General features: G+C 34.0%; 2 protein-coding genes across 6 annotated transcripts; both read right to left on the bottom strand.

Moving 5' to 3' along the window:
• Positions 1–6,291: 6,291 nt before the first annotated feature.
• LOC107842509 lies at positions 6,292–11,969 on the bottom strand. The gene is made up of 3 exons (XM_016686400.2): positions 11,834–11,969; positions 6,996–7,124; positions 6,292–6,892 (listed from the first exon to the last, which is right to left on the bottom strand). The coding sequence occupies exon 3, from the start codon at positions 6,763–6,765 to the stop codon at positions 6,292–6,294; it is 474 nt and encodes a 157-aa protein (XP_016541886.1). The 5' UTR covers positions 6,766–6,892; positions 6,996–7,124; positions 11,834–11,969.
• On the bottom strand, positions 7,893–12,733 carry LOC107842507 (protein WHAT'S THIS FACTOR 1 homolog, chloroplastic). 5 transcript variants are annotated; one of them, XM_016686399.2, is made up of 4 exons: positions 10,764–12,441; positions 10,567–10,653; positions 9,414–9,758; positions 7,893–8,322 (listed from the first exon to the last, which is right to left on the bottom strand). In XM_016686399.2, the coding sequence occupies exon 1, from the start codon at positions 12,035–12,037 to the stop codon at positions 10,814–10,816; it is 1,224 nt and encodes a 407-aa protein (XP_016541885.2). In that variant the 5' UTR covers positions 12,038–12,441; the 3' UTR covers positions 7,893–8,322; positions 9,414–9,758; positions 10,567–10,653; positions 10,764–10,813. The 5 variants fall into 5 exon arrangements, with proteins under 5 accessions (XP_016541885.2, XP_016541883.2, XP_016541884.2 ...); XM_016686397.2 differs by adding an exon at positions 8,954–9,316 and having other exon boundaries at positions 10,567–12,429; XM_016686398.2 differs by lacking the exon at positions 9,414–9,758.
• Positions 12,734–14,620: the final 1,887 nt, after the last annotated feature.

Here is a 14,620-nt window from a genome sequence, read left to right as displayed (position 1 = left end):
ATGAATAATTGATTGATTATGTGAATCTTTGTTATTACATGTTATGTGATTAAAGTTATTAAATATTTATATGCTAGTACATAAATGTATTAAAAATTAGAATATGATGTGCTAAATACAGTCTGATTTAAAATTAAAACAGAAAGAAATAGGCACTGCTACAATTTCATATACTGTTACAACTCATATGCACATAAATATTCACATTCACTAAATAACAACCACACACTTTTTTTTTTCATTTTATTACACTAATCACATACACGCATTGCATAGACACACAAACAGAGAAAAATTTAGTAAAAAAATAAAAAATAAAATAGTTTGGATTGATTTTTCCGAGGAGGAATTCACCAGAATCATCATCTCCTCCAGCGAACCTACCGAAATCGCCAAAATATTCACTAGAATAACTCCGGCAGAACCAACAAAATCAGATTCGACCAAATGTCAAATCTGTGTGCCGTATTTCTCTCTTTCTTTTTCCCCTTTCCGTCGACCACCATCACTGGTGAATACCAACTCCGGTCAAACTCACCGGAACCGTCCTTCCTTCGCTGGAAAACATTCCCAACTCATCCCGTCGTCGGTCCCCTTTTCCTCCTCCATCGTTGGAAACAGCCAAAATCACCCGAAATCAATTTGTCATCGTTGCAGCCTCATTCGAACGGAAGAGGGCCAACGTCGTTGTCGCTGATGGCTGTGATAAAAATGATAGTAATTGAAAAAGAGAGAGAGAGAGAGAAGAAATAAAATAAAGGACCTGGCAGTTGTATTATGCGTATTTGAGTTAGTATGTGTATGCATATTCTTTTAATAATAAGAATAAAATTTGGGGATCATAATAAAGATTTATTTATTGGGTAGCTTTATGTATTTTTTATATTTATTATTTATTTTATTATTTTATTTCATTGTCATCAATAAAATTTAATAAATATTTCTTTAATTAATTTAATTGATCTCTTTAAAAAATATTGCTTTAGTTTACTGTTAAGAATAAATAATGTTTCACATAGATAAAATTGTCTCAAGTTTACAAGTAACGAATTAACGCCTTTAACGCTCGGCAAAATTTTAGTCACGCTTAAAATGATCGTCTCAATTAAGATATTCAAAATTCAAGGATGTAAAAAATACACCTTGACAAATATTTTTCTAAAATTAACTTGATAAATATTTTTTAACTTTCACTAATTTAACACTAATTTAATATAAAAGGTATAGACAGATATTTGATATAATAAAAATGAGAAAATTAGGCTTTAACATAATATATTAAAATAATTTAAGTCAGAATAAGTCAATAAAAGCAACCTTGCTAGAACAACGGGACTCGAGGGGTGCCTCACACTTTTCCCTCAATCAACAGAATTCTTTACCCGATCTTCTATTTTCACAGACCAACAAAGAGTCATTTTCTTTTGATTAGGGATTCAATAAAGTGACTTAGAACACCATAACTCGATTCCAAGTGGAGACTCTATAACTAAAATAATTTCTATTCAAAACCGTCACTTTAATTGGAAAAATCGTTCGACTCGGCCTTCGAGCGAAGAAAAGGGGTGTGACATCTCTGAAAAAATAAAAATAAAAAATTGAAATTCAAAAATTAAATCCTATCCTATCTGATAAATAACTACCCCCCCAAACCCCCCCCCCCCCCCCCCCAAAAGTCCCGTACTTAAGGAACTCTCCCACACCAGAACAACATTAGAGAAAACTACGTACATCATTCTACAAACTAGACACTGAGAAAATAAAAACTAGTCAGAGTAAAAAAAGAGAGTGAGTGAAATATTCGAAATCATCAGAAGAAAAACATCAGGCAAAGAGAAAAAACAAGAAGAAAGGTTAAAGTTGGAGTTCCGTTCAAGTTTTCGGTGATAACATCTTGCTTGTGTATTCAATTAAAGTTAGCATACAGGTTCTATTTCGATCTTATTTCATTTATGTTGTAAGTTTACGGAGGAAAAATATGAATGCAAATTTCAAGTGATTTCATGTATTATGAATAATTTGATTGATTATGCAAATCTTTGTTACTTCATGTTATGTGATTAAAGTTATTGAATATTTATATGATAGTACATAAATGTATTAAAAATTAGAATATGGTGTGCTAAAATACAGTCTGATTTAAAATTAAAATAGAAAGAAGTTACAATTTCATATACTGTTACAACTCATATGCACACAAATATTCACATTTACTGAATAACAGCCACACACTTTTCTTTTTTCATTTTATTATAGTAATCACATACACGCATTGCACAGACACACAAACAGAGAAAAATTTAGTAAAAAAAAAGAAGGAATAAAATAATATGGACTGATTTTTCCGAGGAGGAGTTCACCGGAATCATCATCTCCTCCAGCGGACCTACCAAAATCGCCAAAATATTCACTAGAATAACTCCGACAAAACCAACAAAATCAGATCCGACCAAATGTCGAATCCGTGTGCCACACTTCTCTCTTCTTTTTCCCCCTTTCCGGACCACCATCATTGGTGAATACCAACTCCGGTCAAACTTATCGGAACCGTCCTTCCTTCGCTGGAAAAAATTCCCAACTCATCCCGTTGCCGGCCCCCTTTCCCTCTTCCATCGCCGGAAACAGTCAAAATCATTCAAAATTAATCTGTCATCGCTGCAGCCTCATTCGAACGGAAGAAGGCCAACGTCGCTGTCGCCGGCGATAGTGATGTAAACGGTAGTAATTGAGAGAGAGAGGAGAAAAAAAATAGAGGACCTAACAGTTGTATTACGCGTATTTGAGTTAGTGTGTGTATGTATATTCTTTTAATAATAAGAATAAATTTTGGAGATCATAATAAAAGTTTATTTAATGGGTAGATTTATGTATTTTTTATATTTATTATTTATTTATTATTTTATTTCATTGTCATCAATAAAATTTAATAAATATTTGTTTAATTAATTTAATTGATCGCTTTTAAAAATATTGCTTTAGTTTACTGTTAAGAAGAAATAGTGTTTCACATAGATAAAATTGTCTCGAGTTTACAAGTAACGAATTAACGCCGTTAATGCTAGGTAAAATTTTAGGCATGCTTAAAATGATCGTCTCAATTAAGAATGCGGCGTATGCATCTTTCCGAGATATTCAAAATTCAAAGATGTAAAAAATACACCTTGACAAATATTTTTCTAAAATTAACTTGATAAATACTTTTTAACTTTCACTAATTTAATATAACAGGTATAGACAGATATTTGATATAATAAAAATGAGCAAATTAGGCTTTAACATAATATATTAAAATAATTTAAGTCAATAAAAGCGACCGTGCTAGAACCACAGGACTCGAGGTGTGCCTCACACCTTCTCCTCGGTCAACAAAATTTCTTATCCGGTCTTCTGTTGTCGCAGACCTACAAAAAGTCATTTTCTTTTGATGAGGGATTCAATAAGGTGACTTGGAACACCATAACTCGATTTCAAGTGGCAATTCTATAATTAAGATAATCCCTATTCAAAACCGTCACTTTAATTAAAAAAATCCTTCGACTCGGCCTTCGAGCGAAAAAAAGGGATGTGACAGGCTTCAATAGATATAATCCCTCATTAACTTCACCAAAAGCTTAAGTGTTCTTCATTAAAAGGTCATGTAAGACACAACCACTAGGAGTAAATAATAGATCACATTTATATTGACAACATAACCTATGAACAGATAAAAAGTTATATTTGAAAGCAGGAACATAAAGAATATTTTCCAAAATCAAATTTGGAAGAATAGAAATACTCCCTAAATGAGTAACATTGATTTTGAAAGAATTGGGCAAGATCAGACTCAAAGGCATAGGAAGAGATTTTGAAAGAATTGGGCAAGATCAGACTCAAAGGCATAGGAAGAGCTTTTAAATAAACAAAGGACCTAGCATCATAACACATATTTTCTGAGGCCCCTGAATCAATAATCCATGTCCTTGTATTGAACACAGAAAAATATTTTTCATGATATTTCAAAATAGTATCGACAATAGCATTTGTATTAAAACCAGCACTTGAGGTTCCTGCTTTTATGTCCTTTGCCACCTGCTGAACTAAACTTGCATATTGGTCTTTGTTCATGTTCATAAATGAAGTGTATTTATTGGTAATTGTCTCCTCCTGTGCAATATTTTCTTTTTCCATTTCTTCTCCTGTAGTCACAACATTTGCTTTTGCAGAACCTGAATAACTCTTTATTTATGTGAATTCAAAATCATGGAGGAATCCATGAAGCCTAAAACAATCATCCTCAACATGCCCCACCTTACCACAGTAAGTACAAGTCACATTAGGATTATATTTGGCTTTTCTCTGTTTTCCTTTGGGCATGAGTTTTTCATTTCTTTGGTAGTTGTTTCTTGCAAACTTTTGTGTTAGGACTGTTGATTTGATATTTTGATTTTCAAATTTTTTATTGAATCTTCCTTGAGTTGTTGCCATGAAAGCTCCAGATTTAGTTAAGAGAGTTGAATTCACATACACTTCCCTCTGATTCTCATCTTGAAGTAGTAGTGAATATGCATGATCAATAGTTGGCAACGGGTTCATCATTAAGATTTTTTCCCTTGCCTGTGCATATGCATCATTAAGCCCCATCAGAAACTTGATTAGCTTCTAATCTTCTAAGGACTTTTCCAGCTTTTCTTTTCCTTGACATGTACACTCACAAGTGCAGCAAATAGTATGATTAAGAGACTCTAATTTATCTTAAAGTCTCTTTAGCCTAGTAAAATATCCTGCTATGTCGTTAGTTCCCTGAACTAGTTCTGAGATCTCATTTTGTATATGATATAGCTTAGCACCATTAGATCTACCAAACCTATGCTCTAAGCTATCCCACAATTCTTTAACCGTCTTTGAATAGATCACACTATCCCAATCTCCCTTGATAAAGAATTGAGCAACCATGATATCACCATGTCATTGCAACAACTACATTGTTCACAGCCAGTTGCATTCAGATCTGGTGCTTTACATGTTCCATTAATGAATCCAAGTTTCTTTTTCGTAGATAAAGTTATCAATACTCCTCTTCTCTATCCTAAAAATCCTCTTCCATCAAAGATGGAGTTGACAATGGTCATACCAGGTGAATCTGAAGGGGCAAGATAGTAAGAATGATTCATGTTGATCCCAGGTGCAGTAGGAATTGCAGCTGTAGTAAGAGCTACAGTAGTAGTGTTAACCACACCTGGAGTACCGTGTTGATCCATTTAAATCAAGTGATGCTAGAAGGGATGAGGAGAGATTAGATCGAGCTACCACTCTGATACCATGAAAGAATTGAAGCAAAATATTGGGAAAATTTTCTGATAATCTTATTCTGTGTGAACCAATGTATATACATACATGTATCTTGTGCAAGAAGTTAAATAATAAAAACACATATATCTTGTGCAAGAAGCTAAATAATAAAACAACAAAAAATATCTAAACACTTGTATCTTATCCAATAAAAAAAGCCTTATCCTACACGCATAGTTAGAATTGAGAAAAAACAAATTGAGTTAAATCCACAAACCTATTGTAGGATCTACCTTTTGGCAAAAGGAATTGGTAAAACTTAGCAATAAAGGGCTTTCTCAATTTAGGTTTACTGTTGTCAATGTTTGAAGAAGAAATAGGGGCAAAAATGACAAGAAATTTATCATTTGAAAGATATACCTCGTTCTTTTCATTTTACTTTGACCCTTATCAAAAAATAAACATTTCATTTTACTGATCTATTTTAACAATTAAGAAAATCTTTATTATTTTTTCTCATATTACCTTTTATATTAAATAAATACATAAAATAATAATTAAATTTAGAATTTCAAATGATCATAAATAAGATTAATATAATACAATACACCTTCAATTAAAATTTCTTAAGAAATATGTCAGACCACCAGCCAACCGCGGTCTTTGTAAAACTAAGTATTTTATGTATATAGCTTCTAAAATTGGAATAGTATTTTATTGTGGCACTCATGCTAGTGCATTTGATAAGAGTGTTGAGCTATTTCTAGAGGTATACGGTATACCCATGTTTTAAAAAGCCCCCGAATAAGTACATATAAAAGAGGGAATAGGAAGTTAGATGAGCACAAAATTTGACAGAAACGGGTGAATAACTTTATTTCTTTTACTTCAACTACAATTACAGGCTTTGATCAGCATTAAACAAAAATACTACTAGGTTACTATACTTTTTAGACTTTTTTTCATTTCAAGATGTAGTTCAAACTTAAAACACCATAGGTCAAGGTATATTGAGATGGTGCATCATGGAAACGGGGGTAACATTTGATTTGGAGACCTCGTCCTCGAACCGCACTCAAACGTAATATTGCAAGCTGGATCAATCATGATTGTGTAGTGGTGGACAGGCCTAGATAAGAACAGAGGCAAACGAACCAGCAGATCACAGACACATACACTGTCGACTTGTTTCATCCACCTGCAGCAATTCTCTTCTACAGCAGTTTCTGTATACTCATGGTGTCGTGCATGCCTGCGTCTGTGTCTTCTTTCTGGGGGGCTTGGAGGAGCTGGGTGCAATGACAGGGGAAGGGATGGTGGAGATGGTGGAGACACCGGAAGAAATGGAAGCAATGAACATGCATGATTCACTAGTGCAAATTGAGAGGGACAAAGAGGACTAGGCTGGTTACCCGACCATTGGCTTCTTGATCCACTCGGGTGCAGCACTAAGAATATCACAATCAGTACTATCTTCCGGATGTTATGTATGTCCATCTCCCAAAACGTTCTTCTACTGACACTCGAAAAGAAACAACTTTCAAGGTCTTTGTTATGTCCTCACTAACAGCTAGAAAGTACTTACTTGCCAACAATCTCTCAGTTTCACTTATATAGACTAAACCTGCATTCACAAGTTTTTCATGGTATTCAAGTTAGGTATTGATTTTCAGGTTTCATCAGCCAAAAAAAATTGAAAAACAGATGCAGGTGAATATGGTACGTACCTGCAGTAGAGCATATTAGGTCCATGGTTGAGAAAGCCTCATTCTTTTTGTGTGAAGGGTGCTTTTTTCTCAAGTAATGTAATGTCTACTTGAGAAACACAAAAATTGATTCAACTGAAAGCTTCCTAACTGGTAAAAACATAAACAAATAAACAGAAATTTTGAGAATCCAAGCGTTTACAATTACGTGTTTGACTTATTTTTTAACACATTGCACTAGGACTCCATGCTTTTGTTTATTTCCAGTTATCTAGGACCCTATTGACGAATTCCATGGAGATTTCACCATGTCCAGTGCTTCTGAGTTTTCTGCTTATTATTTCAAAATTAAATGACAGCCTGTTACTCTAAGACCATTTGACTCTACATTTATGTTATCAGCTAGATCATAATATCAGATCTTGTTCCAAACATGTATCTCTTTGAATCAGTAACAGCATACAAACAACAACAACAACAACAAACCCAGTGTATTCCCACTTAGTGGGGTCTGGGGGGTAAGATGTACGCAGTCCATACCTCTACCTCTGATGAAGTAGAAAGGCTGTTACCAGTTGCAAAACATAGAGACGAGCAAATTAATCATTGACAAGGAAAGGGGAAGGCGGATAACAAGAATCAACTTGCTTATTGTGTGGGAGACTCCCATCAATTTCACTAGCAGACTATAAGTCTTGGTGATAAAGGGGTTTGAATCAACAAAATGACTCTTTCCTGCACGTATGCAAACCGTGGCATGAGTGCATACATAGGTCAGCATTATTGCAGTAAAAATGTGACCAAACCATCACTACAACCCGTAATACATAACAAGCTTGGCTAGTTATTGTAAGAAACTCTTATGAACAAAATTTTGGAGAAGGAAAAAGCAAAATGATGTATAGCAGGATCAAGCTATTTGCTAGAAACATAATATACTTCTAATACCAAGAGATGAATGCAGGTCCACTAAGTAGAGCCCTCAACAATATCTTTATTAAATCACATTACAAATTGGAACACCTAAGGATACTTTGAGATCGTTAAATATTGGTACTTTTAAGAAACATAGAAGCAAATACATATGATACCAGGACAACCAAATAGGGCATATAGTCAAAAAAATGTACTAAGTTGATATGATCAATGATTTTATCGCCTCATATTATATATCAAGTTCCACAATCCTCGCATCACCATCTCTCATTATGCACTGGGTCTATATTTGTAGGTTTGGCAACAGAATACCCTAATCCATATTGCATCACTCAAATTTATTGTGAATTCTTCATCCCCAATGCTCAATTCTCCTTTCAAAATGCATCCATTCACATTGAACTGAAGACGCCTGCAAGAGGAAATGCAATCAATCATTTTTTTTTTCAGATTAATATCAAAACTTCTAATTTGCCGCATTAAGACCAAATCAAATCTCTGCCTACACACTGGATCTTCCCTCCTTCCTGCTGGAACTTGTCCTGTTGACGACCCATTTTGGCTATTCTAGATACACCAAAATGACTACAGCGAATAACACAGCCAAGCAAGAGAACCTTCCTTATCCTTCATTTTTTGTTTTGACTGGGGTGGCTAGTCTATTACTCTCATGGGCCACAGGATTGCTTTTATAGGTGCTCTCAACTGTTGGCAAGTTGTAACTACTCACTGAACCATGCATGATGAAAGTAACAAATGCTAGAGGGCTTCTAGGACCAATATCCAGGTTCATCTGCCATATTTTGGTGGATAGATTTGTTATTTATTGAGTATAGGCAGACCAGCAGACAGCAAGGGAACTTGATAAAATCAGAAAGTCCAGTGATTATCGACTTAGTAGTAAATGGAGGATAACTTATCGATTAAAAAAAAGGAAAACAAAGTTCAACTAAAGATAAAAAGGGCAGCCCAGTGCACTAAGGCTCTATGCGCAGGGTCCGGAGAAGGGCCCCACCACAAGGGTGTATTGTACACAACCTTACCTTGCATTTCTGTCAGAGGCTGTTTCCAAGGGCTGACCCCGTGACCTCCTGGTCACATGGCAGCAACTTTACCAGTTACTCCAAGGCTCTCCTTCAACGTAAACAGAAGATAAGGCACTAAAATCCTCCATCACAGAGCATAAAGAGAAAGACGGTCAAGTTCTCATTATTTCATCCCAAACACATTACGCATCGCAACTCTTGCAGCCCTTAAGATAATGGAAGGGAAACAAACGAGCTTTAAAATGAGAGTTAGAGGGTATTGGGAGTGTGGGAGAAGAGAGAGATGCCATGCCAAAGAAGGTTTATCAAATGTAAGACTCCAGTCATTGTTGGTCTCAAACCATGTCGAATAGTAGTCAGCTTGAAGAAAAAACGAAGATTGTCAGGTCAAATATAGATTCCCATATGAAGCAATTAATTTTTAAACTAAGACCAAATCAAATCTCTGGCTACATACTGGATTTTCCCGCCTTCCTGCTGGAATTGGTCCTGTTGGTAACCCATTCTGGCCATTCTAGATACACCAAAATGACTGCAGCAAATATGGCAGCGAAGGGAGAGATGGTTTGTTTTTCCCAGGAAGTTACACAGCTTCCTACTCTAGAAAGCAATCCTGTGCCGATCGGCATCAGAGCATTCTGTTTTGATGTGGAGATGGATAATCACAGTTGAGAAGCTACATTAGGTTTCATAGGTGCTCTCTAACTGTTCGCAAGTTGCAACAATTCACTGAACCATGCTTAATGAACCAGATGAAAGTAACAAATGCTAGAGGGCTTCTAGGACCAATATCCAGCTTCATCTGCCATATTTTGGTGGATAGATTTGTCAAATATTGAATATAGGCAGATCGGTGGGCAGGAAGAGACTTTGCTAAAATCAGAAAGTCTAGAAATGATTATGGGCTTAGTAATAAATGGAGGATAACTTATCAATAAGAAAAAGGAAAAAGAACGTAAACAGAAGATAAGGAAGTATTATCCCCCATCATAAACCATAAGGAGAGAGATGGTTAAGTTCTCATCATTTCATACCAAACATATTATCCAAAGCAACTCTTGCAGCCCTTAAGATAATGGATGGGAAACAAACAAGCTTAAAAATTAGAGATGTGGGGGTATGGGAGTGTGGGGGAAGACAGAGATGCATGCTAAAGAATGTTACTAAAATGTAAGACTCTAGCCACATTGGTCTCAAACATGACAAAGAGTTGTCAGCTTGAAGAAGAAAAGGAGATTGCCAGGTCAAACATAGATTCCCATATGAAGCAATTAATTTTTAAACTAAGAATGTCCATACAAGTTGTGAAGCTAGGTTTCTCAACAAATTGTCCCCAAAATTATTGAAAAGATGCAGTTGCTTTGCAACACGGTGTCTACTAGATCATACGCATACCACTAATTTCAACTGAAAATGAGCAGTGGGACAATTCCCAGACTCTCTGCTTAGTGAGTTTGCAGTCACCATTATAACAAGAATTTGCAGAAGTGTGTGGTAAAACCCAGATTCCGAGGCAAGTATAAGTTTGCGGAGAAATGACTTGATAAAGGCGACGGGAGGATGGGGAGAAGAGTAAAGACGAGATGAAAACAAGAGTTCCGGCATCTTACTTTACTAGTTTCATTTCCGTATGTTAAACAACTGAATCGTATGCACGGCATCGTTGGCTTCTTTTATCAAAGAAGGTCCTCAATGAACTGCAAAATGGAAATCCCGTCACAGAGACCCATGAAATTACATTGTGCTTTGGATTGCAAAACTACATACTAAAACTCCTTGTTCCGACATCACTAGCAATTCTACTTACACCCAGCTTGACTTTCAAGATGAAGCTAGCTTTCAAGGTTCTGCATCTTCCTACTCTTCCAATAGCTCCTTTTCACATTTGTCGTAGTCTAGATCATTATTGCTAAGTGCCATCATTTTCATGTCCTCCTGAACCATTTCTCTCTGCAATCTCAAGCGCTCGGCTTTCTCCCTGTGGCCCTCAGCAAGTAACTTAAGAAATTCGTCTTTAATCTCAAGAAGTGGGTCTCGTTCTATCAGCTCACCATCCTTGAATGCTTCCCTAAGCATTGCAGTTTTAATCCCACACTTCAACGAAGTATAGAATATCCCCGAATGCCTAGTAAATACATTTGAGAATGCATTTGAAAACCTATATTCATCACTAAATTTCCCTAAAATGGGGATAGGAATCCGCTTATAAAGAGAAAGCGATAACAACTCGTGGAAAACCCCCACATTCCTCTTCTCCATCTCTCGTGAAGATTGATCCAAATGTGATACATCAGCATATGGTGATATGTAAGGAAGCTCCATCCAATCTCGAATCCACTCTCTCACTTCCTTCCTAATGAAAAAACCCGGTGGAAGTTTCCAATTAAACGCTGGCCTAGTTCTGATCCCCGTTAACCTCGATTCTTCCTCAGCTCTTACCTCAATGACCGACTTTGCGAACTCTGGATTCCATTTAACCAACTGCAAAAACGATCTCCCCTCCCCAGGTTCACCAATCAACTTAAAATATTCTTGATATTTTGGTACTAAATTAACCAAAAAATCATTCGGGAACCCGAATTCCCTCTTAACCTGTACCAATTTATCTGCACTAACAACCTTGTCCTTAGACATCATCAAAAGTTTACATAACTTAGACACCAACAAAAATTCATTATCAACAAAAATCCTCTTCTCCTCTTCCAAGAATTGCCTCAATCTTTCACTCGGTCGAACAAACGTTACCGGTTCCGATTTGGGTCTGACCCGATCCATATATAAATCAAATAAACCCGGGTTTAAATCAAGAAAAGTTTTAATTTTAACTGTTAACCTTAATCTATCACGGCGTTTTTCCAAATAGTGAAGTGGGATTACCTGACCCGGTTCGTTTAACACTTCTTTGACAATTCTTGAACATTGATTACATTTTTTGTCGTTTTCAATTGCTTGATCTAACTTGGGGTCTTTGCGCCATGCTACTTTTAGGCTTGAAATTGATGCTTTGAATTGCATGAAAATGCCATGGGTTTTTTGGTTTTTTATTCTCAGTGAATGTATAAGATGATTGCTGAAGTACATTTTTTAAGTTTAGGGTTTTGGTACAATTGATTGAAGAATGGAAATGTGTAGAATTTTAGGGTTGTGGGTTTTTGAGTGATTTCAGGGCGACCCGAAAATAGGGATGGCAATGGGGTGGATTTTAGACTAAGTGTTGTGCGGGTTAAAATAAATTTTAAAAAAAATTTACAAAGTAATATAGATAAAATAAGCCATATGGTTAACATTTTTTTTTTTTTTTTTGGGTAGAGGTTAACATTTAAAATAATTATCCTACATAGTTATTTAATAATTTTGAAACTATTTTTTTATGGGTCTCTGATAAAATTTTATGGGAGTAGGTTCGCCTCTTCTTCGTCCTCGTCGTCTTCTACGGCGGCACTCACCTCTCTTCCTCGCCACCCACTTCTCCAGCGAATTCCCATGAGAGCGACCTCCCTGATAATAGATAACACTATACAAATCAAGCAATATTGCTTTATATTTTACATTAATTGTATAAAAATATTTAATAATTCTAACAAGGTTTTTTCTTCTCTTTTCCTCTGCATTGGGTCTTTTCTATTGACTTGAAAAAAATGTCTATATGTGCACAATATTTTTCTTTTGTTAAAACTTACTGAAAAATGTTTGTTGAGAAACTTGACGACTTCTTTTCTAAGATTCGTATTTCATGAGGTAACGTTGAAAAATATTTGTTGAGATACTTGATTGCTTAATTGGAAGGTAATTTTTCATTTGTATATTTATATATGCATATGAATGTATTGGATGTGTATTTTATGATGTATATATGTATGATTTTTATAATTATACATGTAGGTTTAAAGGTTTTTCTTTTCATTTGTATTATATATACATATGAATAATGTATTGGATGTGAACATCCTTAGAAAAGTGATTCGAACTTTTTGTCCTTCATTAAAAGTTTCTCCTTTAAATAAAATCGCCTTTTCACTATTTTTCTTAAATTATTCTTAATTATATTTATAATATTGTCTCCTAAAATATATGATAAGACTTTTTCTTAAATTAAAAGTCCTAAAATATATGATAAGAGATAATTTTAATCAATCATAGTTTACCTTAAATAAAATTATATTTTATTATAATTATACTCACTACAAAAATTAGCACTAATTTATTGCCTTATTTTTTGGCAAAAGAAAAACATAGGAGTATATTTGGCAAAATTAAAAAGTTGCCATTACTTTTAACAAACTAAAACAATTATACATTCAGTAGAGTCCTCATATATTGTCTTACTTTTGAAAAATAAAAACTGTTATTACTTTTGACCAACTGCCATAAAATTATATTTTTGGCAAAACAAAAATTATCTTATTTTTTGTAAATAAAAAACTATCGTTAGAAATAATTTTTTGCTAAATAAAAACTAACATGAGAGTCATTTTTGTTATAAATAGGAGTCCTCTTTTCTTTTTGACAATCAACGAATGATATGCTAATACAAATTTTATAGGAGTCCTTTTTTCTTTTTGACAATCAACGAATGATATGCTAATACAAATTTTATAGGAGTCTAAAATTAAGTTTTTTTAAAAATTTATGAATACTCCTTTCATAAAAGGAGTTCTTTTATGCGGTGATTAAATCATTACGTAAATAAAAGGTGCATAGAAATAGTTATTTTGTTATTTAATTTTTTCCTTTTTTTATCATTATGTTTTTTATTGTGTATTTGGATTGATAACAAATCATTACATAGAATAACATAGAGTTAACAAGTTTTTATAGTAATTGAGTTGTGTTATATGTATAGATATTTATTTTTGCGATCAACGGATGAAACAAGGATAATATGCCAAAATCCGTCTGTATGATCCTTCAGAATTATTTTTCAACAATTAATTAGGTACTGTTATTTTATTTAAAAAATTTATTCATTCTTTTTTTAAAAGGTTTCATCAATTGTTCAATATATATTTAAAAAGAAGGAAGTGATACCTTTACAATATATAGCAATTGAATTATAGCACATAAGATCAAGATGCGGACTTGAAACTTCGATTATTAAATTATTACAGATTTCTGGCTTTTTTTATAATCATTTTTACTTGGTTTCAAGTTTCAAATTTGAATATTAGTTTGCAAGCATTCATAAATGCATCTATGAGTTTTTAAATTTGAATCTCGACATTATATTTACAGTTAAAGTTTTGCACCGATAACATTATCCAAACTCTTTTGTTTTGATAATATTAAGTCTCATGCATGTTGATTTTTTCCTTGACATCCATAATTTTGCTTGATATTTGGAGAAGAATTTGGATAAGTAATTATAATTAGTCATGGTGCAAAAAGAACAACTAAAAATAATACAGTCCGTATATTTAATTACTTTTTACTTTATCACTTTAATTTCACTACAAATCTATATCTATCTATATTATATTAAAGTGTGAAGGAATCTATCTATATTATATTAAAGTATGAAGGGTTTTACAAATATTGTTTGAAGCTTTTGTCTTCATTAAAAGATTCCCTTTTAGATAAAATCATCTTTTTATTATTTACCTAATAATATTTAATTAATTTAGAACTTCAAACCTAACTAAAATTAAATTCTCCCCCCCCCCCCCC

Source organism: Capsicum annuum, chromosome 9 (genome assembly GCF_002878395.1).
Source record: "Capsicum annuum cultivar UCD-10X-F1 chromosome 9, UCD10Xv1.1, whole genome shotgun sequence".
Lineage (NCBI taxonomy): Eukaryota > Viridiplantae > Streptophyta > Magnoliopsida > Solanales > Solanaceae > Capsicum > Capsicum annuum.
This window is presented reverse-complemented; position numbering and strand designations above follow the sequence as displayed.